The 27,627-nt window shown below is 34.7% G+C and overlaps 4 protein-coding genes across 4 annotated transcripts; all 4 read left to right on the top strand.

Moving 5' to 3' along the window:
• Positions 1 to 11: 11 nt before the first annotated feature.
• LOC124437164 lies at positions 12 to 1,185 on the top strand. The gene is made up of 3 exons (XM_046987172.1): positions 12 to 239; positions 327 to 864; positions 947 to 1,185. Exons 1-3 carry the CDS (start codon positions 12 to 14, stop codon positions 1,183 to 1,185), a joined length of 1,005 nt encoding a protein of 334 aa, XP_046843128.1.
• Positions 926 to 16,157, top strand: LOC124437162. Its single transcript, XM_046987170.1, has 17 exons — positions 926 to 1,732; positions 8,106 to 8,232; positions 8,304 to 8,395; positions 8,603 to 8,661; positions 9,453 to 9,667; positions 9,749 to 9,831; positions 9,935 to 10,054; positions 10,328 to 10,680; positions 10,774 to 11,287; positions 13,459 to 13,522; positions 13,617 to 13,708; positions 13,872 to 13,930; positions 14,438 to 14,652; positions 14,732 to 14,814; positions 14,911 to 15,030; positions 15,309 to 15,661; positions 15,757 to 16,157. The coding sequence occupies exons 2-17, from the start codon at positions 8,150 to 8,152 to the stop codon at positions 16,012 to 16,014; spliced, it is 2,763 nt and encodes a 920-aa protein (XP_046843126.1). The 5' UTR covers positions 926 to 1,732; positions 8,106 to 8,149; the 3' UTR covers positions 16,015 to 16,157.
• On the top strand, positions 3,105 to 4,462 carry LOC124437163. Its single transcript, XM_046987171.1, has 5 exons — positions 3,105 to 3,175; positions 3,257 to 3,582; positions 3,657 to 3,804; positions 3,949 to 4,153; positions 4,383 to 4,462. The coding sequence occupies exons 1-5, from the start codon at positions 3,119 to 3,121 to the stop codon at positions 4,460 to 4,462; spliced, it is 816 nt and encodes a 271-aa protein (XP_046843127.1). The 5' UTR covers positions 3,105 to 3,118.
• Positions 16,158 to 17,521: 1,364 nt separating the features above from the next.
• On the top strand, positions 17,522 to 25,936 carry LOC124437161. Its single transcript, XM_046987168.1, is given in 16 exon segments — positions 17,522 to 17,728; positions 17,815 to 17,906; positions 18,536 to 18,594; positions 19,184 to 19,398; positions 19,481 to 19,533; positions 19,628 to 19,747; positions 20,189 to 20,541; positions 20,636 to 20,887; positions 22,536 to 22,618; positions 22,705 to 22,796; positions 23,439 to 23,497; positions 24,284 to 24,498; positions 24,581 to 24,663; positions 24,731 to 24,850; positions 25,093 to 25,445; positions 25,548 to 25,936. Coding segments are annotated over 16 exon segments (2,598 nt in total). The 5' UTR covers positions 17,522 to 17,645; the 3' UTR covers positions 25,914 to 25,936.
• The last annotated feature ends 1,691 nt before the right edge of the window (positions 25,937 to 27,627 follow it).

Raw genomic sequence — 27,627 nt, 5'->3', positions numbered from 1 at the left:
TTGGATTGACAATGGCTGCTGTAAGAGAGACGTATTGGATACCGAAGTTAAGAAGCCTTGTAAAGAAAGTTAGAAAGGAGTGTTTTGGTTGTAAAAGATATCGAGCGACATCAGTTCCCACACCCTCCTGGAAAGTTACCCGAGGACCGGACTTGTGGCGAAACAGCGTTCGAGGTGATTGGCGTAGATTTCGCGGGACCAATACGTTACAAAGGGAAGTCAAGCAAGGATTGCAAAGCGTATCTGGCGCTGTTTTCATGTAGTCTAACTCGAGCAGTGTACTTGGACATGATGCCGGACCTATCTGCTTCCACGTTCATACCAAGTTTGAAACGGTTCATTGCTCGAGGGGAAGACCCAGGAAGATCTATTCAGACAATGGGGGCACCTTCATAAAAACTGCGAAGTGGATTGATACTTTACGAAAGGAGGAACGTCTTCAAGGTTATTTGGAGGAATTCGACATTAAATGGCAGTTTAACTTGTCCCGAGCACCATGGTGGGGAGGACAGTTCGAGCGGCTGATAGGAATTGTCAAACAAGCGATGTATAAGACAATTGGAGGCGCAAATCTGAAGTGGGAAGAACTGTGTGAAGTGATACTTGACGTTGAAGTGCAAATCAATAGAAGACCGCTCAGTTATGTTGAAGACGATGTTCAACTGCCGGTGTTGACACCCGAGCTCTTTTTATTCCAGAGATCCAATCATCTGCCAGAACAGAAATTATGGGTCGAAAGTGATCCGGACTTACGTAAGAGGGCAAGATACTTGAAATCTTGCAAACAAGCCTTGTGGAAAAGATGGTCGAAAGAATACCTCACTGCACTGCGAGAACGACATAACATGAGTCATGGGACTAAAAGTTCATTGTAAACGTAGGAGACGTCGTGCTGATCAAATCCAATGAAAAGAATAGAGGAAATGGCCTCTTGGGATCGTTATAGAGACATATCCAGGAAGAGATGGAGTGATACGTGGGGTAATGTTGAAAACGCCAAATGGAAACCTAGAACGACCAGTTCAATTGCTTTACCCAATGGAATTAGCTTGTGATCGACAGAGCCATGAAGAGAGACCTGATCTTAATCCAGACGCTCAACCATTCAAGCCAAAGCGTAAGGCAGCTGAAAATGCAGCGGGGATCATCAAATCGATTGCTGACGAAGAAAACGAAGAGATTTGAAACACTAACTAGATAATTAATCCATTTAGATATACATCTTATCTTCAGATGTATAGGGGGAGTGTGTTGGGAATAAGTTATGTTAATTGAATGTTCTACTGACAGAGAGACAAATTCTCCTTAGTTGTTTTAATTTCGTTAACCAATAGGCTTAAAGGAATTTTGATTGATGTTTTGTTGTAAATGAGTTGAAGAGAGAGTCTGAGTGCGTGAGCAATATATGTATTAGATAAACATTGCCAGGGAATAAAATATCGTTATTAAAAAGCTTGAGTTGCTAGATCTATTCGACATATTCAAAGGGAATATTGCCTGGGCGACGGGCAAGATTCACAAAAGTATAGACTATACATAATATAAATCCTTAGATTGTATAGAATCCTTAGACTGTATAGAACTTTATTGTATTTGACTTCGCTCACGTCAAATATACTTCAACCAGCAAATTGTCACTTCAGTCTGAACTCCTTGTATCAGCAGAATTAACTTGAATCATACACAATCTTCTGGTTGGTTGGAAAATCGCCGTCTGTTTTAAATGTCACAGGTTAGTTGGTCAATCATGAATGACTCAGCTTGCAATGACTTCTATGTGTTAGTTACGTACAGTTTTGATGTAAATCATTCAATATACACATCGCTAAATATACCCACAATGGGGAGTTCTATAAAGTTGCTTTGTCGATTCAAAACTTCATTTTTAAATATCCCTTTAACAATTTTCCATTTCCTTGCTTAGACAGTATCTTATGCGAGATCTTATGTCTTCAACTGTACAATAGTAACGCGCTTCTTATATTTTCCTTTTCCTTCAAAACCAACGAAAATTTCATTTCGTCACGAACCTGTAAATACTGACTAGTTTTCTGACATCCGAAGAACTCTAGGAATGTTTTTGAATTCCACCGTCAGATAACATTATGAAAACTTATTTAATTTTTTTAATCAGATATCCTAAATATCCGAAATCATACCTATTTGTCTTATACAGGAATTTCTTTATTTATAAAGGCTAGATAGTTATTCTGAAATGCTTCATCATTACTCATGGAAAATCTTAGAGTTAATACCTGGAAATAGTCAAAAATAAAATATTGAAAATATTGCGATTGTAGTTTTACCAGGAGTGGTGGGATAATGGCGTTTGATCCCTTAGAACATTCATTGTCGTCGAGTGTGAAAGAACGCTGATAGATATATTTTTCATCAATTTTTGTCTCATGAAGTCAAAGTCATAATAATATTCATAAATTGATAAACCTTTTGCATTGGTGATAAAAATTATCAGACGAACGTCATTTTACAATATAAATTCATTAGATTAATTTATATATTATCAGTTTGACTTTCTATTCAGGGTCCGTGGGCGTTTCGTTCATTCAAAATTTAAATTCACAAATACAAATATTTAATTAACTTCACATCCTGAATTCAATTTTCCAAAATTGAATTCACATTTTTTTGCGAATTCAATTTTCATTTGATTAATATAAAAGTAAAATCCACTTTAAAAATTTGATTTTGAGTTGTTGAAATATACCTATGAATTACCAATTTACGCATTCTGAAATCCATCAAATTTTGCTATAAGTTTAATGCGACATTGCTTTGTGCATAGACTTCCTATGGCCGAACGGGGGTGGGGAGTCAAAGTCTACAGCGTTCGGTCATTTGAGAACTTTATTTTATGACGATATTATGATCGATATAAAATATCTGAGCACATTTTGGCTGTCGTCTACGTCGTTCGGTGCTACATTTTTCGCGAAAGTCATGGATGAGATAGTAAGTGTCGAGGCAGTCAGAGATCTAGTCGTGAGAAAAAGCTGACGCACAAGCAAATAAGCGAGGAACTGCGACGAGCAAATCCTGGCGTTCGAGGTCTAAGCGAAATGAGTGTGCGACGCTTTGTTCTGCACATGACATTCACCGCATGTCGAAAGTTACAGACCAAGAGCTAGATTGTGCTGTGTCTGTAGCCGTTTCACAGGTAATTTTATTCAATAAAACAATATGGCTTTATCATGCTTTTATAATCATTATTCAAGGCTTTTTTGAAACACCTACGCAGGTTGGCCCAACTTATGGTCGCAAAATGATGAAAGGAAAGCTTGAAGCTGCAATTGTTAAAGTTAATGAAAAGCGCCTTTCAAGGTCACTTCATAGAGTTGCACCAGATTATTGTCAACAAAGAGAACAAAACACAGCAAAGCTATTGAATCCAGTGCCATACAGTGCAGATTACTTTGGTCACAAACTTCACATGGATCAAAATGAAAAGTTGGTCATGTATGGGTGCACGACAGTCTTGGCAGTTGATGGATACAGCAGCATGATTATGGCAGCTGCTTCGATGCCTGTGAAAAATAATGTGAAAATTTATCGCTCTGTATTCAGGTGTCAAATGAACTTTTTTTGCCATGTTCATAGCATTATTGAGATCTATATGTTTCATGAACATGTTTCTATAGGCCTATTATTGAACAATATGGTGTATGGGACCAAGTTCGTGTTGACTGTGGAAAGGAGTTTTATCTCACTTTGTTTGTGCAACAAAGTTTGTCTGCACATAGAAGAAACACGCTTCGAGTACCATACAAACAGACACCATCCACCAAGGTTGCATAAATATTCACTGTTTTATTATGAACTCGAAATATTATGAAGTAGTATTCTATAGCCCTTTGTTTATCAGAGTCCTACTCGCTTTTAGCATTAATTGTCTGCAGTAACAATTTAGTAATGTTTGTTTTTATATTTAAGAACCACATGGTTGAACGGCTTTGGGTTGAAGTGAACGGCAGGATTAATTACTCAATCAAAACCCAGTTGAACAGGATGGCTCAAGAAGAGCTAATTGATATGGTCAACGTTGTTCATCAGTTCTGCGTATCTACCATAGTAATCCAGGTTGTTCAGGCTGGAATACAAGAGCTCCTCCCAGCATGGAATTGTCATACCATTCCAGGTAAATTATTAATGACAAATTGATAATCATAACAAAAAGGTAGCAGAAATTTAACAAGAAAGAGTCTGACATGCTACGGCAACAAGTGACCACCCAAATCTAATTCAAGCACCTCTCCCCCCTTAAAAAAGGACCCATCGTGAATAATCCCCGACTTCATCAGGATGCCCTATATCTTTCATTTTACCATGTTATCAGTAACAAAAATTTTCATTCTTTTGTTGTTTAGGAAAAGGTAAGCCAGTAGAGCTGAGGAACAACACTTACAGGGAGTATGTGTACTTCACGGTACTGAAATTCCCTTCCTGAGATTGCTGTTCAACAGTATGAAAGAAGTGGGGTCAAATAAAAGTTTTGGTAATTTTGGAACTGATCCCTTACTGGAATTTCAACATCTTCAAATAATCAGAGACAAAGAATTCAAAAGCCGAAACCCTAGTTTTGCTACGATATTTAATGAGATTGTAAATAGTAAGCCAAATTCCTTTTTTAATGCTGTAATTAGTTTTATTAACATTACAACACACCTTTCCCTTCAACATAAAAATAAATATGAAAGAAATATACATAATCAACTGTTACTTTTATTTTATGGCATTAGTGCATGGCTATATCAGACAACATGGTTTTGAGTTTGTTCCGAATACATAATTTACTCATTATTGTCTCCTGCGAGTTCTCGAAGACTGGTAAGGAATTCATCTATGCCAACCAATCGAAATGTGTGTGAGTAACCCCGGTCAGCTCTGCAGTTTGGACAGCATTTGTCAAAGACATTACTACCAGTCCCATACTACAGTTGCACACAGGATTCGCATCCTATTATTGAACCACAACATGTTGATGCCAATATTGGTACATCCATAGGTGCCTTGTGACATATCTTGCATGAGAAATAGTCTTTCACTAAGTTCTTTAAAGCCATAGGAACTGTGTTCTCTTTGCTAAATTTCAGAACTTTTGAAAGTTCTGCGTTGTTTTCCTTGAGCACTTTTTGTATTTCATTCAATTTATTCGAAATTTGAAGCGCACCAATGGATTTTCGTTTCTTTTTCATACACTGCTGATAATCTTCACTGTCCTGCTCCTCTGAATCAGAACTGTGAATAATTTCTGCTTTGCTTCTCCGTTTTCTTTCTGGTTTCTTCACAGCATGTATTTTTCTTGAACCAGTCTTCCAAAAGGCAGTGCCTTAAACAAAAATTTGTCATAATCTATTGACTATGTGACTACTTTGTAAAGTTGATAATCTTCATGAATTTGGCATTCATGATGAACATTTCAGTATGTATCATATCGTTTTTGCAAACTACAAGTAACATGACAATACTTGAGAATTTTACCTCTTGTTCCTGGTTCATCAATATATTGAAAGCCACCATTCGATACCAACATCAAGTTGTTCTCGTTGAAGTTAGTTTCGGCCATTGCCAGCAAGTGTGCAACATTCGCATCCTCTTCTCGATGTATTGGTATAAACGTTTGCTTGGGGCTGGAAGAATTGATGACGGGCTTTCCAGTCGGTGAGAGATCGGCGAAAAGCACTTTCACCGTTGCTTTCGGTTTTACGCTGTTGCTCTGGCTTGCATTGCTGCAGAATCCAGAGCTTCCTCCCGTTTTCGATGCGTTTAAAGCCCATGGCCTACTAGCGATAGTCGAGAAAGAGTTGGTCGCGAAGGGGAAGCACCAAGGATAGCACGCGAACCTGGACCGTTTCTTCACCCGCAACTTCGAAGCTTGTTCCATTATCGAATCCAACAAAGTTAAATTTTCCGCTGTCGTTTGAAACTCCAGACGCGTCCCAAACTCTTCCTTGATGGAAATTGTGCTTGGGATGAACTGCAAATATAAGTTGAAAGTTCTTGACTTACATGATATTACATCAAGTTATTTTGTTACATTTGTAATACATACGTTGAAATATCGTCCTAATCGTTCTGCTGTTACAGTGGACTTTCTCATATTCACTTCTTTCTCGTTACAAATGAAATTGTACGATGGATCCATTGCGTAAATTGCGCTATCTGCCATTAAGGTTTCCCAGTTGACACACGTTGACGAACTTGGAGCAATGTCAATGCAGAGCAGTGGGTGAATGAAATGTGCCGGTTGTGGAAAGGGAATGCCTTTACTGACGTGACAGGGAGACATACGGTAGCAAAGTACTTCCCGTTGCACCACTCACACATACTAATCAAAACGAACAATGGAGTCAACTTCCTACAATCAGCATAAGTAGGAAATGATAATTTAATTAAGTGAAATCAAGGAACTTTTGCAAAGAAGTAGGAAGCTAACACGTTGTTGCTCTTGATCAAGGCGTTTGGGAGGTCAAGGTTCACGTCCTTTGCTATATGTCTTTGTTACTTAATTCTTATTGTTACTCTGGCTGGTAGAAAAATGAAATATTTGGTATTTTACTTTAGAAAAAGTGTTGTATCATTAGTGTATTATAATTTTTCATTGCAATTCTCTAAACATATGATATTCATTTGGTTATTTTCGACATGCGGTGAATGTCATGTGCAGAACAAAAGCGTCGCACACTCATTTCGCTTAGACCTCGAACGCCAGGATTTGCTCGTCGCAGTTCCTCGCTTATTTGCTTGTGCGTCAGCTTTTTTCTCACGACTAGATCTCTGACTGCCTCGACACTTACTATCTCATCCATGACTTTCGCGAAAAAATGTAGCACCGAACGACGTAGACGACAGCCAAAATGTGCTCAGATATTTTATATCGATCATAATATCGTCATAAAATAAAGTTCTCAAATGACCGAACGCTGTAGACTTTGACTCCCCGTTCGGCCATAGGAAGTCTATGCACAAAGCAATGTCGCATTAAACTTATAGCAAAATTTGATGGATTTCAGAATGCGTAAATTGGTAATTCATAGGTATATTTCAACAACTTAAAATCAAATTTTTAAAGTGGATTTTACTTTTATATTAATCAAATGAAAATTGAATTTAAAATGTGAATTCAATTTTTGAAAATTGAATTCAGGATATGAAGTTAATTAAATATTTGTATTTGTGAATTTAAATTTTGAATGAACGAAACGCCCACGGACCAGCCGACGTGGGCGTGTAGCATTGTTTGATAAATCTCAAAAAAATGGCTTCGAGTCAGCAATATTATTTGTTTTATTCGAAGTCTTCTTTTTTCCTCTTTTTGTTTGTATTAAGAATTGTTTGGTCTCGTGAGTCAATGCACGAATTGACAAATTATCAAAATTACTGGAATAATCATTGTTTCCTATAATTGTGTCTATATCAATTTTCAATTTTCAGTATCTTATCGTTGAAACCTAGAAAGTATCAGGGAGGTGGTTGTCTTCTGAGAATCGATAGCAATTTACAAATGGCTTGTATGTTTAATTAGGGTAATCCTCTGATATTCTCCAGTGTTTTCGGGAAAAATTTTTTAGGAGGGGGGTGATAAGGAGGAAAATCCACCAATTCCACTTGTACTTATGTTTTATAGTTGTGAAAATAAAAATTACAATCTTTAAAAATCCTCTCGTCCATCATTCATTTTCCTTCTGCATTACCATGCGATAGTATGCATGATGATGATGTATAGATGGGGTAATCAAAGAGTGAAAAAAATCTTAAATATCAGCTAAATATCATATGTAAAGGAGCCTCTTTTCAGTGAAAACGTATGGAATATATACTGTACTATGTTGCATCAGCGTAATCAATCTATAACAGACGCTATTAAGTTCCCTGTGGGTGCAATCTTCTGTTGATCAAAGCAGCTGTAAGAGGCAGATTAGCTTTGATCAGAATTGTTATTGACAAATTTTATTATTTAGTGTTTGTGTATGTGTCTTTCAAACGTCCTTTCGGGTTTTTCCGATGTCACGTATTTGTGATATTAAAATCTACTTTGATACACTGTTTTTCAATGTTTTTATTTGAGAATTTCACTGTTTGCTTTTAAGATTAAAGCTTAGACTTAAACTCGTCAATCCTGTATGTACGAAAGATGACGCTTTTTTTGGTTGCAATATTCTCTGTCGTGTCGATGAACATGTTCGTTTTCTCGTTGACTCCACCAAATTCAAGCAGGTAAGATTTAACTTGACTTTCTGCGTGATCACCTTGCAGCGAGGTGTAAAAGTCATTTGTTCCTATCCTAGATCAGAGCTAATCAAGTATATAAGTGCTGATACTGAAATTGCTGACAGTATCTTGCGTGACTACGATAAACGTTTTATACCAACTATATCAGGTATGTTTTATAACATAAAGAGTCTTTCACCAAAAATATTACAAATTGATGCAAATTGTTCAAATTGAATGCGTTGCTAGACGAACATTATAGCTATAGGGTATTGATTATTCAATATTCCAAGTAATGAGAAGCGATCTTTCATGAAAACACAATAACGTGTTATTTTTGTCAGCAAAACAAGCTACCACTTTTTTGACTCTATAGATCCTTTGCAAGTGCAAATCGAAGTTGTTATTGAAGACATTATTAAAGTAGGAGATATGGTTTGTATCAATGTATATGCAATTTTAATGTAATGTGTTTGTTAGAAAGCTAAACATGTAGCCTTTGACATTTTTTCGTTGCCTTTGCCATCATGTTGATAATTGCCAGTGGGCTTTGAATGCACTTAAACATTATGGGTGTTCCATGTGCTCATTATGTAGTGATGCCCATTTTCAAACGTGTGTCTCAATTTCATGGAACCCGCACTTGATGTTAGTTATTTTATGTAGTTTTCTTCCTGTACCTGTGTAATGTTTATTAATTTAAAAATTTTGTACACATAATAACCTACCACGCTTTTAATGAGAAGAGCTTAAGCAAGCAGCCAAATTTGGGGGTGTCCATCAAGTGCTGTAGAAGTGGGGGGCGCTTGAGGGAGGAGCCCCCCTTCTACCTTTGAAATGGGTAATTTTAAAAGGGCACTGTTGACAAAAACATCAAGAGAGCCCCCCATCTGATAAATTTAGTTCTACATCACTGTGTCCATCTCGTGAGGAACACCAACACTCAAAAACTGTACGGACGAACAAACAACCATGGCTCCTAACCCCTAATACATGCTGTTATTATATTATATAACAACTGTCTGGGATATTGCTACACTTACAACCCATTTGTTGCTGAGCTGTTACAGAATATTTTCATAGACGTTTGCTTTTGTTGGATTTTTAAGTTGAATCAGCTCCGTAACAGTTATTTTCTAATGGTTCACTAGCTGCCGTGTATGATGTGTGCAAATTAAGGAACTATATCAAACAATGGACTGGATGATTTTTTAATTAACTTTCAGGAGGCCGAAATGACTATCTTTATAAGACAAACATGGTATGATTATCGACTCTCGTGGAATGGGACGAAGAGAATAAAAGTCAGAGAACACTTTTTAGATAAAATATGGATTCCAGATGTTCGCATCACGAATTTGAAAGAAATTAAACGATTTTCAGGACTCGGTGGAGTAAACATGAACATTCATCCAGACGGAAGAGTGTATTTAAGTCAATTGTGAGTATTCACACGCGGCCACAACAGAATATTGAAAAATTTTTAAAACTAATGCCTTTCGCTTTCACTTTAAATTCGCAGAGTCCACATCGAAACAAGTTGTCCAATGGATCTACATAGATTTCCTTTGGATAAGCAAACTTGTTTTCTAAACTTCTCATCCTGTAAGTTTTTCAATTTTTCATTTTGCGTAATTAGCTAGTTATAATCAAAGCATACATAGCTAGTACATATTGCAATAAGGGATTTATCTATTTGTGTTTTTAGTCGCCTATGCAAAATCACAGTTAAATTTCACAACATCTTCAAGGAAGGTTGAAGTTCGTCAACGTCAACTTTCACAGTTTGAGTTTGTTGGTGCCGATGAGTTCCTGGACGACAGTAGCAGTATGTATCAATAATTTGCGGTCTGTTTGCTATTGCCACCATTTTTATTCATTTGTCCACGACCCTATAGATATATAACCCCTGTATTTCATTTCAAAGATACTTTAGACAAATATGTTACAAATACAAATAAATTCAAACAAAAATAGTGGCCAATGACGTTGATTTGAAATAATCTTTACAAACCGAATTAATAACTAATAATAGTGCATAATATATAAACGTTTTCAAATATTCATTATTTTCAACGTACACAATTTCTTTTGATTTGAGATTTGCCTAGGCTTACAGTTTCTGTCAAATTTGAAAGACGTGCAGGTTATTATATACTTCAAGTGTATATACCGGCTTCATTTCTTGTCGTACTTTCATGGCTTGCATTTCTCATGGAATCGTCAAATATCACGGATCGTCTTACATTGGAGATCACCATGATTTTATCGACTGTTTTTCTCCTCGACAGTATCAATAATGGTGTTGCTCAGGTGTCCTACACAAAGGCTTCTGATCTGTTTGTCATTGTAAGCTTTGCTTTTATTTTTTTTGCATTATTGGAAACAATGTTGGTCTATCGCATTTGTCGGCTGTCCGAGAAAGAATCAACGAAAACTAGTGACGTCGTTACAGTGAGTTGAGAATTTTTATGTTCAGTGGTCAATGTTTAAGTCCGAGAATTTTGAATGTTATCATCTTTCAGTTGTTTATTTGTATATTTTCAGAGGTCACTTGATAAGCAACTAAAATCTTTCAACGAAAACCTCGCCTATGATCATAATAAAGAAACTTCTTTGAACAACTCTGTTGATCAACTTCAAATCTCATCTTATCAGGAGAACAATGGTACCATAAACACCAAAACAACAGAGGGAAAGAAATCCACAGACATATCATGTTTGATCGATAAAATCAGCTTGGTTTTATTCCCCTGCATACATTGGATTCAACATTGGATACTGGTATTATTATCTAAATTAAGTGTTACTAATATAGAGAGATGTTCGCTCAGTATCCTCATTCTTAGATTAGTAGAAAATATACTGTACAAAGACACAAATTACTCATCGTTTTTGTTTGATAGATATTGTATCTGTTGGAGAAAGCATCTCAATAAAACTTGCTGGCAAAACAGCTACGACCAACCACTTTTTGATAAATTTCTCTCCTTTTTCGCGAGTCATCACTCTTCAAACATCGTCAGAATTTCAGAAAGCATTTGCTTTGTTTTGTTGAATTGTACGAATGAAAAATTGATGAAACAAATCAGTCGTGTAGATCTGAATATGAGTATTATTCATATATTAAGACCTACCCGACCGATTTGTTTCATTAATTTTTAGTAAGGGATTGAGGGAAATTCTCCTAAAATAACCTATTCATGTTCTACATATACTTATATTTTATAATCATGCAATTAAATACTACAGTGTTAAGTACTACAGAAAATATTATTGAGAGGCTATTCCTTCCCCCCTGTCCATCCTTCCATTCCCTTTGTCTGCATCACCAATCTTATGTATGATGATGATGTATGCATGACGTTATATCAAATAATGAGAAAAACCTTGAATATCAGCTAAATATCAAGTGTAAAGGAACCTCTTTCCAGATGAAGGCACTTCGAAGACAACGGGTTTGAACACATACCGAGGTATATTGCATCAATTCGAGATCTTATAAGTTTTCTTAGGTGCACTCTTTGCAGATGGAAACAGCTGTTAGAAGCGGATATTAGCTTTGATCAGTATTGTTGTTGACAAATTTCATTATTTTGTGTATATGTTCTTCAAGCGACCATTCGGATTCTTAGAATTTCACACAATATCAATTACCAAGTACAAGTGTACAGGATTGAGACGAGTCAAATCTCTTTAAAACCACGTATAGTCGAAACACGGTGCCAACCAGTTACCGCTATTGTGGCGAGAATCTCGTCCATACGTAGTTTTAAAGAGATTTGACTCGTCTCTATCCTCTGGGCTTGATAGCTCAACAGGTAGAGCGGCGGACTAGTATACCGAAGGTACGAGTTCAAATCTCGTCCAAGTCACATGTTTTCGTGTGCATATAAAAACCGTGTTGAGATTTATATTATGTATAATCTCTGATGATGGCTTTGGAATAAATTACAAGTGTGATGTCACAATTTTCTTTGATACAGTGTTTCTGGATATTTTCCTCAGAGAATTTGAATGTTTGATGTTAGGATTAACAAATAATTAAAAACTCGTCGATCTTATGTGTGAAAGATGAAGTTTTTTGTGATAGCAATATTCTCTTTCGTGTTAATGAACAAGTTATTTGTCTCGTTGACTACCCAAGAATTAAGCAGGCAAGATTTTAACTTGACTCTCTGTATGATAAACCAAATTATCAATGGAGGTGGAAAAGTCAGATGTCCTTTTATAGATAGGTTCGCTCAGTATCCTCATGAATAAAATAATACACTGCAAAAATACATATCACTTATAGATTTTGTGTTCTCTGTGATTCTCCCCCCTGTCAAGTTTTGTCTGGATCACTGATATTGAGTATGTGGATCTATTAGAGACGTTATACGTTCTCTTTTGGTGGGCTGTGTCTTAGATTAAAACAGCCGTTGGATTTTATATCTCTTTATTACGAAAAACTTCAAAATTCCATGCGTAATGTCAAACTTTTCGTTTACTCGACGCATGTAGAAGAAAGCATAATTAACTTTTCTTTGTAAGGCATTTGCAACATCTATATCTAGAATATTAACAAGATTAATTTTGTCTTGATGGAAATTATTTAAAGTGTCACAGCAATTTGCAACATCTTTATCTAGAATTTGCATCATTTGCAACATCTTTATCTAGAATTTGCATCATTTGCAACATCTTTATCTAGAATTTGCATCATTTGCAACATCTTTATCTAGAATTTGCAGCATTTGCAACATTTTTATCTAGAATAATAACCACATTAATATTGTCTTGATGGAAATTTTACTTCAAAGTGTCACAGCAATTTGCCCTCTCATGATTAGACACGTTTGTTGAAAAGTATTGTTTTCGATGGGCTTTCGCCATATGATAAAGAATTATCACAAAAGTATTAATATGTTCGTTAAACATAAAAGAACGAGATCAATTACTATGTTAGTTTTCTAAAGCATGACGATAAACAATGACGTCCATTTCAATACATGTACATTATACTGTATGCCTGCAGAAACAAGAACGGTCATGAATTGTCATTAAAGAAAAATGGTCATTGTTGTCATATATATCTGTATAAATGATAAAACATTATAGATTCATAACCGACTTACAATCTAAGTTAATGTAATATTTCTAAACATTTCATAAGAGATTTTTAAGTGTTCAGAGAATGAACTAAAACTCGTCGATCCTTTGTAAAAATGATGAAGCTTTTTGTGGTAGCAATATTCTCCATCGTGTTGATGAACAAGTTCGTTGTCTCGTTGACTCCACCAAAATTAAACAGGTAAGATTCAACTGATTCAACTGGACACTCTCCATCGTATAATGACATGGCCAAACAAATCGCCAATGATGTGAGAAATTATTTTATTTCCTAGATCAGAGCTAATCAAGAATGTAAATGCTGATGCAAAAATTGCTGACAGTATCTTGCGTGATTATGATAAACGTTTTATACCATCTATATCAGGTATTTTTGATAACATATGTAGCACACAAAGTCTCTGAGTTAAAAGTTACATTAGTGCAACTTACTCAAGTTGGAAGCGTTTGTCAGACGAAAAATTTGACAGAAAATTTCACTTTTTCATTAGACTTTTAGTTGAATTAAGTTTCCACTTTTTTCATGCTAGATCCTTTGACAGTGGAACTTCATATTGTGATAGCAAATGTTCTTAAGATAGCCAACATGGTTTGTATTAGTTTTTGTAAAAAAAGTATTTGTTGCATGGAACTGACTAAACATGTAACTGTTGGTATGACTTGGACGACTTATGTTTATGTTACTGCTGCCGACTGTTGCCGTCATTGTTGATATTTGATTTGTTGTGATTACAATCTATTTGCTGTTGAGATGTAACAACATAATCAGTTTATACCAATGAAGTAAAATACATGGAACGCTATCTGAAGCAAAAAATTGAAGCCAAAGATTACACCCAGACACGCGTGTGTTGTGTTTCGAGATTCTCTCGCGGAGTGAAAATTGATAACTACACACGCGTGTCTGGGTGTAAAATTTGGCTTCAAAAATTATTAGGGTTTTCTATTACAGGTAGCGCTTCATGTATTTTAGTTCAATGGTTTATATAGACGTTCGTTTTCGGTTAACTAGCTGTACTATATGCAAATTATCATAATATATCAGACTGCAATTATGAGCAATTATTTTATACAATGAATTTGTAATTGTTTTCAGGAGGCCGAGATGATTATCTTTATAAGACAAACGTGGTATGATTATCGACTCTCATGGAATGGGACGAAGAGAATAAAAGTTCGAGAACACTTTTTAGATAAAATATGGATTCCAGATGCTCGCATAACAAATTTAATTGAAATCACTCGATTTGAGGGACTCGGTAGAGTAAACATGAACATTTATCCAGACGGGAGAGTGTACTTCAGTCAATTGTGAGTGTTTACACGTGGCTACAACAATATGTTTACAATTTTTTAAACTGATGACTTTCACTTTAAATATAATTTTCAGAGTCCGCATTAAAACAAGTTGTCCAATGGATCTACATAGATTTCCAATGGATAAGCAAACTTGTTTTTTAAACTTCTCATCCTGTAAGTTTTTTATTTTGCACAATTAGTTATGATCAACCATACACATTAATGATATTACATATTGTGCGATAAGTGATCTGTTTATCTGTGTTTCAGTCGCCTATGGTAAGTCAAAGCTAAGCTTCACAACGTCTTCAAAGAAGATTGAAGTTCGTCAACGTCAACTTCCACAGTTTGAATTTGTTCATGCCGAGCAGTTCCTGCAAAAAAATAGCAGTATGTATCAATTTGTGCGCTGTTTGCCATACATTGCCACCATTTTTATTAACTGGTTTATGAGCCTGTAGGTGTCAGCTCTATATTTCATTTAAAGATATTTTAGAAAAGTATGTTGCAAATCCAAAAAAAATTTAAACAAAAATGGTGGCCAAAAATCACTGACGTTAATTCGAGATAATATTTAAAAACGGAACATAATAACTAATAACAGGACATATTAAAAATTTTTTGTATGTATTAACTGTTTTAAAGATACAGAATATATTTTTTTCAAGAGTTGCCTAAGTTCACAGTCTCCCTGACATTTCAAAGACGTGCAGGTTATTATGTACTTCAAGTGTATATACCGGCTTCATTTCTTGTCGTACTTTCATGGCTTGCATTTCTCATGGAATCGTCAAATATCACGGATCGTCTTACATTGGAGATCACCATGATTTTATCGACTGTTTTTCTCCTCGACAGTATCAATAATGGTGTTGCTCAGGTGTCCTACACAAAGACTTCGGATCTGTTTGTCATCGTAAGCTTTGCTTTTATTTTTTTTGCATTATTGGAAACAATGTTGGTCTATCGCATTTGTCGGCTGTCTCAGAAAGAATCAACGAAAACTAGTGACGTCGTTACAGTGAGTTGAGAATTTTATTTTCAATGTTTAATTCCGAAAATTTTCAATGTTATCCAGTCGTTTATTAACTTTATGAATATCTGTATATTTGTCAGAGTTCACTGGATAAGCAGCTAAAATCTTGCAACGAAAACCTCGCCTATGATCATATTCGGGAAACTTTTGTAAACAACTCCGTTGATCCACTTCAAGTCTCATCTTATCAGGAGAGCAATGGTACCATAAACACCAAAATAACAGAGAAAAATAAATCCACAGATATATCATGTTTGATCGATAAAATCAGCTTGGTTTTGTTCCCCTTCACATATGTTGGATTTAACATTGGATATTGGTGCTACTATTTAAATTAAGTTTTGTTTTTATAGAGTCAGTCTTCTCATTATGAGTAGAATAATACAGTGTGGAAATACGTATCACTTATAGATTTTGTGCTCTCCGGAATGTTAAATGAATTAATCGTTTAGTCTTTAAAGTAAATGGTTTGAACCCGTTAGTATAATGCTGAGAAGTACTGTTTTTGCTGTTGTTGACACACGTTTCGACAAACTTAGCGGTAGTCATCTTCAGAGTCAAAGTCTTTGTTCAAAACTAATCTTTATTCTGGACATTACGATTTTGCTTCATGAATTTCGTATCTGTTGGTGGAAGCATCTCAATGAAATTTCTCAGCAAAACAGATGTAACCATATACTTCTTTTAAATACAGTCTTTTCCGGGCTTAGATTTTGATTTGTTATCTTTCAGTCGATTCATCACTTTTTGAATGACGTCAGTAAGCGTATTTCCTTCGTCTCGTTTATAGGACGACTGATAAATTAATAAAACAAATACTCATCCTCTCCTCCCCACAAGATAGTGTTCTTGTTTCGCCCTGCATGACGTAAACGAATATAAAGCATCAATGAATGCTCATTTATCAGCTGTATTCACTGCTGTGTCAAGTGCCTTAAAATGTGTTTATCAGCAAGATGCTTTGCTATTCATTACAAGACGAATATAACATTAATTTTTAATCAATATGGCGGTAAGTTATCAACAAAACTTAAAATATTACGGAGGAGCAATTGCCATTTGTCCGATAGCAAATCACAAATGTTTATTACATCAATTAACTTGGAGTAATCATCTAATATCTTGCAGTGAAACTGGCTTATATTTTCTGATTGTACAAATAAAGACTATGGTCTTAAATATATTGTTTGAGCGCGACTACCCTCCCGCCAACTTTGATCTGGATCACTGATATTGTTTATATTGATCTATTAGAGACGTCATACGTTCTCTGTTGGTGGGTTCTGTCTGAGATTAACAGCTGCTGGATTATATCTTTGATCAGTTATCTTGTGGAAAAATAAAATTGATCTTTGTAGCTATTTCTTTCTATGAGCACAAACTTCAAAAGTCCATTCGTGTTCTTCCAACATCAATTTTTTCATTCATTTATGGCGCGTGAAAGAAACCATAATTCATGAAGACTTTTCATTATTGTTTCTTTTTAATGTATTTGTAACCTGTATATCAACAATATCATTTTTTTCTTGATGGGTTTTTTTCTTGGAAAAAAAACTCGGGAATTTCCACTGTTATGATTCCATACATCGATAAAAAGTTATTGTTTTTCTTGACTTTCAGTCATGATACAGTCTTTTTACAAAAAAAGTATTGATTAAATTTTTTTCGATGAACATGAAGAGCGAGATTAAACAATTACTATGGTAATTTTTCAAATTATATCGAAAATGATTTCCATCTCAATGCACATGTCACATACAATATTACTGCAGGAACAAGAACGGTTAGGAATTTTCATTAAAGACGAAATGGTCGTGGTTTTGTTATATATTTGTGTATGAAACATTATATACCAATATTTAAATATGATATAACAATCAGTGTTTCTGGATATTTTTATTAAAGAATTTTAATATTTGATTTTAAGTTTAAAGAATAAACTAAAACTCGTCGATCTTATGTGTGAAAGATGGAGCTATTTGTGATAGCAATATTCTCTATCATGTTGATGAACAAGTTCGTTGTGTCGTTGACTCCACCAAAATTGAACAGGTAAGATTTAAGTTGACTCTCATCATCGTATGATGACATGGCCAAACAAATCGTCAATGATATGAAAAATTTATTTTATTTCTAAGATCGGAGCTTACCAAGTATGTAAATGCTGATACAAGCATTGCTGACAGTATCTTGCGTGACTACGATAAACGTTTTATACCAACTATATCAGGTATGTTTGAGAGTCTTTCGCCAAAAATATTACAAATTGTCGTAAATTGTTCAAATTGAAAACGTCGAAATGATTAGAAATTGGGTGAATGACTCAGAAGATATAAAGTAGATTAATTTTTTGTAACATCCGGTAAAGGATTTTAATCAATATGTTCAACATACTAATCAGCAGCTCGGGAAGTCCTAGATATCTGGGTGTCAGACAACCCGTAATTTTTGTAGTGTGGGTGTTCCTTATAGGAAGGATATCCACAAATTTAGCTTCTTATTTGAACGTTTATGATAGGTGTGCCAAATTATCGAAAGGGCACCAAGAACCAGAAACTTTATATGGTTTGAACATTGACAAAATGAGCAAGTCGATTGTATGTAATGAAACACGACGAAGGGATTTGGGAGGATTTTTGTAATGTTTGCTCGAAAAAGAAGAAAAAATTATTGAAAATAACTAATATGAAACACTTTTATTGCTATTCTAAGTTTCTTGCGTTATGAAATGGCAAATATGGGGCACCACAACTCGTGAAAGCTTCCAAAGCCTCTGATACAAACAACTAACGAGAAATGATCTTTCATGAAAAGGCATAACATGTTTTTTTTTCATTTAATCTCATTATTTGATCCTAGATCCTTTGACAACGGAACTCAAAATTGTAATAGAAAATGTTCTTAAAATAGCAGACATGGTTTGTCTATTTTTTGTTGTTTCTTTTTGATAAAATGTAGTCTACTTGTTGGGGATATAATTAGCTGAGCATGTAACCGTTGATATTGGTATCGCTGCTGTTGTCGTCGTTGTTTATATTCATTTTTTAATGCTGTATGCAAACTTCGTTTCTCAGCTATTCTCCAATGATTTAATAGTATAGACCTCCATGTAAGTCATTAAACATTAGAAATAATCATTATAGAAAAGAATGTAATTATAAGATAATAACAAAGTACATGGACAAGACAGTTTTTTGCGCGGCTTGGAAATATGAACTTCTTATAAACGTCAATATGAGTGAATAGTTCCTCTTGTCATATGAGCTATACATAATCATAGTCATGCACATAACACTGTTTTTGTTATTGTTGTTATTTGTTATAACCCACTTGTCATTGGCTTATAACAGGTTGCATCAATATTACTGTACCAATCTAATGGTTCACTAGTCGATGCATGATCATGCAAGCTATAAGCAATATACATAACATATTAGACATATTAGAATGCAATTAAAAGAATCGACTTCATACATTGAGTTTGATAATTTTTAAATCAACTTTCAGGAGGCTGAGATGATTGTCTTTATAAGACAAACATGGTATGATTATCGACTCTCGTGGAATGGGACGAAGAGAATAAAAGTCAGAGAACACTTTTTAGATAAAATATGGATTCCAGATGTTCGCATCACAAATTTAAAAGAAATTAAACGATTTCCAGGACTCGGTGGAGTAAACATGAACATTTATCCAGACGGGAAAGTGTATTTAAGTCAATTGTGAGTGTTCAAACCTGACTACAACATAAATATGTTTACAATATTTTTAAACTGATGACTTTCACTTTATTATATATTGCAGAATCCACATAAAACAAGTTGTCCAATGGAACTACATAGATTTCCAATTGATAAGCAAACTTGTTTTCTAAACTCTCCACGTGTAAGTTTTCATTTTGCGTGATTTCTCATACTGCAATAAGTAATCTTTTTGTTTGTGTTTGTATAGTCGCTTATGCAAAATCGCAGCTAAACTTTACAACGTCAGGAGAGAAGGTCGAAGTTCGTCGACATCAACTTCCGCAATTTGAGTTGGTTCGAGCTGAGGACTTCTTGGAAAATAATAGCAGTAGGTTTCAGGATATGGACTGTTTACCATTGTCTCCACATTTTGATTCATCTGTTCATGAGCCTATAGATGTCAGCTCTGTATTCTATTTCAAACACATTTTAGACATGTATATATTGCAAATACAAATAAAGTAAATGGTTTGAACCCGGGAGTATCGTTATATATTTGTAAATGATGATCGTCCAGGTTAATGAAGCTGGACGATCATCTGAAGTAGACTACCGCTAAGGTTGTTGAAACGTCAGTCAACAACAACAATAACAGTCCTTCTCAGGACTTTATTAATCTGGACGATCATCATTTACAAACATATAGCAAATACAAATACTTAAACATTAGTACAAATTTGGTGTACATGATGATATTCATTTGAGATGATTTTCGATAACATGACAACTTATACGCAACTCATTTTACAAAAATATATTTTGCTTCAAGAGTTGCCAGAGTTCACAGTCTCCTTGACGTTTCAAAGACGTGCAGGTTATTATATACTTCAAGTGTATATACCGGCTTCATTTCTTGTCGTACTTTCATGGCTTGCATTTCTCATGGAATCGTCAAATATCACGGATCGTCTTACATTGGAGATCACCATGATTTTATCGACTGTTTTTCTCCTCGACAGTATCAATAATGGTGTTGCTCAGGTGTCCTACACAAAGACTTCGGATCTGTTTGTCATCGTAAGCTTTGCTTTTATTTTCTTTGCATTATTGGAAACAATGTTGGTCTATCGCATTTGTCGGCTGTCTCAGAAAGAATCAACGAAAATTAGTGACGTCGTTACAGTGAGTTGTGAATTTTATTTTCAATGTTTAATTCCGAAAATTTTCAATGTTATCCAGTCTTTATTAACTTTATGAATATCTGTATATTTGTCAGAGTTCACTGGATAAGCAGCTAAAATCTTGCAACGGAAACCTCGCCTATGATCATATTCGGGAAACTTTTGTAAACAACTCCGTTGATCCAATTCAAGTCTCATCTTATCAGGAGAGCAATGGTACCATAAACACCAAAATAACAGAGAAAAATAAATCCACAGATATATCATGTTTGATCGATAAAATCAGCTTGGTTTTGTTCCCCTTCACATATGTTGGATTTAACATTGGATACTGGTGCTACTATTTAAATTAAGTTTTGTTTTTATAGAGTCAGTCTTCTCATTATGAGTAGAATAATACAGTGTGGAAGTACGTATCACTTATAGATTTTGTGCTCTCCGGAATGTTAAATGAATTAATTGTTTAGTCTTTAAACTATATGGTTTGAACCCGTTAGTATAATCCTGAGAAGGACTGTTTTTGCTGTTGTTGACACACGTTTCGACAACCTTAGCGGTAGTCATCTTCAGAGTCAAAGTCTTTGTTCAAAACTAATCTTTATTCTGGACATTACGATTTTGCTTCATGAATTTCGTATCTGTTGGTGGAAGCATCTCAATGAAATTTCTCAGCAAAACAGATGTAACCATATACTTTTTTTTAAATACAGTCTTTTCCGGATTTAGATTTTGATTTGTTATCCTTCAGTCGATTCATCACTTTTCGAATGACGTCAGTAAGCGTATTTCCTTCGTCTCGTTTATAGGACGACTGATAAATTAATAAAACCAATACTCAACCCTCTCCTCCCCCCACAAGATAGTGTTCTTGTTTCGCCCTGCATGACGTAAGCGAATATAAAGCATCAGTGAATGCTCATTTATCAGCTGTATTCACTGCTTTGTCACGTGCCTTAATGTGTTTATCAGCAGCAAGATGCTTTGCTTTTCATTCCAGACGGATATAACATTAATTTTTAATCAATATGGCGGTAAGTTATCAATAAAACTTAAAATATTTACTACGGAGGAGCAATTGTCATTTGTCCGATAGCAAATCACAAATGTTTTTTACATCAATTAACTTGGAGTAATCATCTAACATCTTGCAGTGAAACTGGCTTATATTTTCTGATTGTACAAATAAAGATTATGGTCTTAAATATATTGTTTGCGCGCAACTAACCCTCCCCCCCCCCTCCCGCGAACTTTGATCCGGATCACTGATATTGTTTATATTGATCTATTAGAGACGCCATACGATCTCTGTTGGCGGGCTCTGTCTGAGATTAACAGCTGCTGGATTATATCTTTGATCAGTTATCTTGTGGAAAAATAAAGTTGATCTTTGTAGCTATTTCTGTCTATGAGCACAAACTTCAAATGTCCATTCGTGTTCTTCCAGCATCAATTTTTTCATTCATTTATGGCGCGTGAAAGAAACCATAATTCATGAAGATTTTTCATTATTGTTTCTTTCTAATGCATTTGTAACCTGTATATCAACAATGTCATTTTTTTGTTGATGGAATTTTCCTTGGAAAAAAAACTCGGGAATTTCCACTGTTATGATTCCATACATCGATTACAAATTATTGTTTTTCTTGACTTTCAGTCACGATACAGCCTTTTTACAAAAAAAAGTATTAATTAAATTTTTTGCGATGAACATGCATTACTATGGTAATTTTTCAAATTATATCGATAAATGATTTCCATCTCAATGCACATGTCACATACAATATTACTGCAGGAACAAGAACGGTTAGGAATTTTCATTAAAGACAAAATGGGTTTGGTTTTATTATATATTTGTGTATGAAACATTATATACCAATATTTAAATAGAAATATGATATAACAATCAGTGTTTCTGGATATTTTTATTAAATAATTTTAATATTTGATTTTAAGTTTAAAGAATACACTAACACTCGTCAATTTTATGTGTGAAAGATGGAGCTATTTGTGATAGTAATATTTTCTATCGTGTTGATGAACAAGTTCGTTGTGTCGTTGACTCCACCAAAATTCAACAGGTAAGATTTAAGTTGACTCTCTTCATCGTATAATGACATGGCCAAGCAAATCGTCAATGATGTGAAAAATTTATTTTATTTCCAAGATCGGAGCTTACCAAGTATGTAAATGCTGATACAAGCATTGCTGACAGTATCTTGCGTAACTACGATAAACGTTTTATACCAACTATGTCAGGTATGTTTGAGAGTCTTTCTCCAAAAATATTACAAATTGTCGTAAATTTTTCAAATTGAAAACGTCGAAATGATTAGAAATTGGGTGAATGACTCAGAAGATATAAAGTAGATTAATTTTTTGTAACATCCGGTAAAGGATTTTAATCAATATGTTCTACATACCAATCAGCAGCTCGGGAAGTCCTAGATATCTGGGTGTCGGACAACCCGCAATTTTTGTAGTGTGGGTGTTCCTTATAGGAAGGATATCCACAAATTTAGCTTCTTATTTGAACGTTTACGATAGGTGTGCCAAATTTTTAAATTATCGAAAGGGCACCAAGAACCAGAAACTTTATACGGTTTGAACATTGACAAAATGAGCAAGTCGATTGTATGTAATGAAACACAACGCAGGGATTTGGGAGGATTTTTGTAATGTTTGCTGGAAAAAGAAGAAAAAATGATTGAAAATAACTAATATGAAACAATTTTATGAAGACTTTTTTGAAGTTTTTTACGTTATGACAAGGCGAGTATGGAGCACCCACAACTCGTGAAAGCTTCCAAAGCCTCTGATACAAACAACTAACGAGAAATGATCTTTCATGAAAAGGCATAACATGTTTTTTTTCCATTTAATCTCATTATTTGATCCTAGATCCTTTGACAACGGAACTCGAAATTGTAATAGAAAATGTTCTTAAAATAGCAGACATGGTTTGTCTATTTTTTGTTGTTTCTTTTTGATAAAATGTAGTCTACTTGTTGGGGATATAATTAGCTGAGCATGTAACCGTTGATATTGGTATCGCTGCTGTTGTCGTCGTTGTTTATATTCATTTTTTAATGCTGTATGCAAACTTCGTTTCACAGTTATTCTCCAATGAAATGATACAAATGTATAGAACTTCATGTAAGTCATTAAACAATAGAAATAATCATTATAGAAAAAAATGTAATCGTTGGGAATTTAATTAGCTGAGCATGTAACCGTTGATATTGGTATCGCTGCTGTTGTCGTCGTTGTTTATATTCATTTTTTAATACTGTATGCGAACTTCGTTTCACAGCTATTCTCCAATGATTTAATAGTATAGACCTCCATGTAAGTCATTAAACAATAGAAATAATCATTATAGAAAAGAATGTAATTATAAGATAATAACAAAGTACATGAACAAGACAGTTTTTTGCGCGGTTTGGAAATATGAACTTCTTATAAACGTCAATATGAGTGAATAGTTCCTCTTGTCATATGAGCTATACATAATCATAGTCATGCGCATAACACTGTTTTTGTTATTGTTGTTATTTGTTATAACTCACTTGTCATTGGCTTATAACAGGTTGCATCAATATTACTGTACCAACGTAATGGTTCACTAGTCGATGCATGATCATGCAAGCTATAAGCAATATACATAACATATTAGACATATTAGAATGCAATTAAAAGAATCGACTTCATACATTGAGTTTGATAATTTTTAAATCAACTTTCAGGAGGCTGAGATGATTATCTTTATAAGACAAATATGGTATGATTATCGACTCTCGTGGAATGGGACGAAGAGAATAAAAGTCAGAGAACACTTTTTAGATAAAATATGGATTCCAGATGTTCGCATCACAAATTTAAAAGAAATTAAACGATTTCCAGGACTCGGTGGAGTAAACATGAACATTTATCCAGACGGGAGAGTGTATTTAAGTCAATTGTGAGTGTTCAAACCTGACTAAAACATAAATATGTTTACAATATTTTTAAGCTGATGACTTTCACTTTATTATAAATTGCAGAGTCCACATAAAAACAAGTTGTCCAATGGAACTACATAGATTTCCAATTGATAAGCAAACTTGTTTTTTAAACTTCTCCACGTGTAAGTTTTTCATTTTGCGTGATTTCTCATACTGCAATAAGTAATCTTTTTGTTTGTGTTTGTATAGTCGCTTATGCAAAATCGCAGCTAAACTTTACAACGTCAGGAAAGAAGGTCGAAGTTCGTCGACATCAACTTCCGCAATTTGAGTTGGTTCGAGCTGTGGACTTCTTGGAAAATAATAGCAGTAGGTTTCAGGATATGGGCTGTTTATCATTGTCTCCCCATTTTGATTCATCTGTTCATGAGCCTATAGATGTCAGATCTGTATTCTATTTCAAACACATTTTAGACATGCATATGTTCCAAATACAAATACTTAAACATTAGTGCAAATTTGGTGTACATGGTGATATTCATTTGAGGTGACTTTTGAGAACATGACAACTTATACACAACTCATTTTACAACAATATATTTTGTTTCAAGAGTTGCCAAAGTTCACAGTCTCCTTGACGTTTCAAAGACGTGCAGGTTATTATATACTTCAAGTGTATATACCGGCTTCATTTCTTGTCGTACTTTCATGGCTTGCATTTCTCATGGAATCGTCAAATATCACGGATCGTCTTACATTGGAGATCACCATGATTTTATCGACTGTTTTTCTCCTCGACAGTATCAATAATGGCGTTGCTCAGGTGTCCTACACAAAGGCTTCTGATCTGTTTGTCATTGTAAGCTTTGCTTTTATTTTCTTTGCATTATTGGAAACAATGTTGGTCTATCGCATTTCTCTGATATCCCAGAAAGAATCAACGAAAGCTAGTGACGTCGTTACAGTGAGTTGAGAATTTTATGTTCAGTGGTCAATGTTTAATTCCATAAATTTTCAATGTTATCCAGTTGTTTATTAACTTTATGAATATCTATATATTTTTCAGAGTTCACTGGATAAGCAACTAAAATCTTGCAACGAAAACCTCGCCTATGATCATAATAAAGAAACTTCTTTGAACAACTCTGTTGATCAACTTCAAATCTCATCTTATCAGGAGAACAATGGTACCATAAACATCAAAACAACAGAGGGAAAGAAATCCACAGACATATCATGCTCGATCGATAAAATCAGCTTGGTTTTATTCCCCCTTGCATACATTGGATTCAACATTGGCTATTGGAACTATTATATATAATTAAGATTTCTTTTTAAAGAGAGGTTCAATCAGTTCCTCATAGAGAATAGAACAATATACTGTGCAAAAATACAAACCACTTTAACGGTTTTGTGTTTTCTGGAATACTAAATAAATCAAACGTACAAATCTTGCTATTTTTTTCTTTCTTTTTAATCGATCTTCATCCGGGACGTTATGATGTTGCTGGTACTGAAAGCGTCTCATTAAAAGGGTCGTCGTTTACAAGTAAGAAAACAATTTTGAAAAAAAAACGCTTTCTGAGCTTGGTTTTTAAGTTGTCATTCGGCTTTTCTGTTCTATCGAGTCATTAGTTTTTGAACATCGTCTTCTTTATCGTCTCGAATTACACATACCTTATATTTCAATTAAGACCCAGCAAGGATGATGGAAAGGCTTATTTCTGGATACGCTCTACGTCTCTCCTGAGGTACGTCGGTAAGATATAGCAGTATGTCGGTGCAGTGTATCTCAGAATGTGAGTCAGGGGGCAAACTTCTGGAACGCTAGTTGGCAGGGTGGATGGGAGTAAATATTTATACATATATTCAACTCTCCCGGAATGATTTCTTTTGAAAGCAATTTTGATTTGGCAAGATATCAGTAGAGCTGAGGTGAACTATGGAACAATCACCTAATAATCCACTCCCTCCCCCACCAACATGCGTCTTAGTTATGCCCCTGATGCTATCCATATTATTTATTCCACTTTTGGGAACCATTTTGCATATAACGTGGTCGTCTACATATTAAAAAACGTCTTTTTCTGTTGTATTAAATTCATTTTCTGAAAGATGAAGACAGGGCCCTAATTTTGTTCCCTGGGGAACTGTAGCGTGGATACTCATCCAGAAAAGTAGTAAATATATGCGTTTAATACTCTCTGCAGTCATTCAGAGAGAAAGTCCTTGTCCGAAATTACAAACTGTGCTGGAAGAAAGGATTCCTGAAGTTTGGAAAGGACGATGTTGGGATCCGCCAAATCAGATGTGATTCTTAAACCGAGTAAGATCAATTCAGAGCAAGAGATGCGTTTCCATCAGTGTAAGGGGTTAAAGTCTTAGAGGACTTAAATAATTATCGTGCCAAACTGGCGAGGATCATCTTATTTTAGCGATACATCTTCGAAAGAAAGAGGTGAGTGATGTGGAGTGATATTTAAAACTGGAACTGCCGCATTATCCTTAATTATGCAGACTCAATGTAAAAATTGTAATTCCATACATTTGTATTCGGTTTTTAAGTTCATAAAAATTCGGTTGTAGATCCATAATTTTTCACTTTAACGAGTACATTAATTAATATATTTTTGACATACATCTATATCACAACTAAAACCAACCATAAACAATCATTTTTAATAAATATACTTAATCACGAAAGTCTAAATTCCTTTGACAATTTTGAGTTCTAACTTCTTTCATTGAGAAGTAAAATTTTCATTAAGAAAAAGATGGCGGCGTAAATATGCGAGACGTTCATCGTCCAAATTCATGAGATAGAAACGATCATGCGTACTCTTTTGTTATAAGCATTATTTGAATAAAAATATTGATATTCGAAGAGCCTAAATGATCGCTTGAAGTTTTTATTTAGAGGGACATATACACAAAAACAACTTTATTTTTTTATAAAAAAATCGCTCAAAAGTAAATCCCCTCCAACAACACAAAAATAATCCTTCGATACGGTATGCTTGCTCATGCAATCAACCAAAATTAGATTCAAAAATTTTATTCGTGCGAAACAGCAGCTTATATCACCCCCTCTGCATTACCCTTGTCTTCTGTAGGCAACTGTGTACGGATTGATCATCAACCCTTCC

This window comes from Xenia sp. Carnegie-2017, unplaced genomic scaffold (genome assembly GCF_021976095.1).
Source record: "Xenia sp. Carnegie-2017 unplaced genomic scaffold, XeniaSp_v1 HiC_scaffold_16, whole genome shotgun sequence".
Taxonomy (NCBI): Eukaryota; Metazoa; Cnidaria; class Anthozoa; order Malacalcyonacea; family Xeniidae; genus Xenia; species Xenia sp. Carnegie-2017.
Note: the sequence above shows the minus strand (reverse complement) of the source record. Positions and strands in the feature narration are given on the sequence as shown.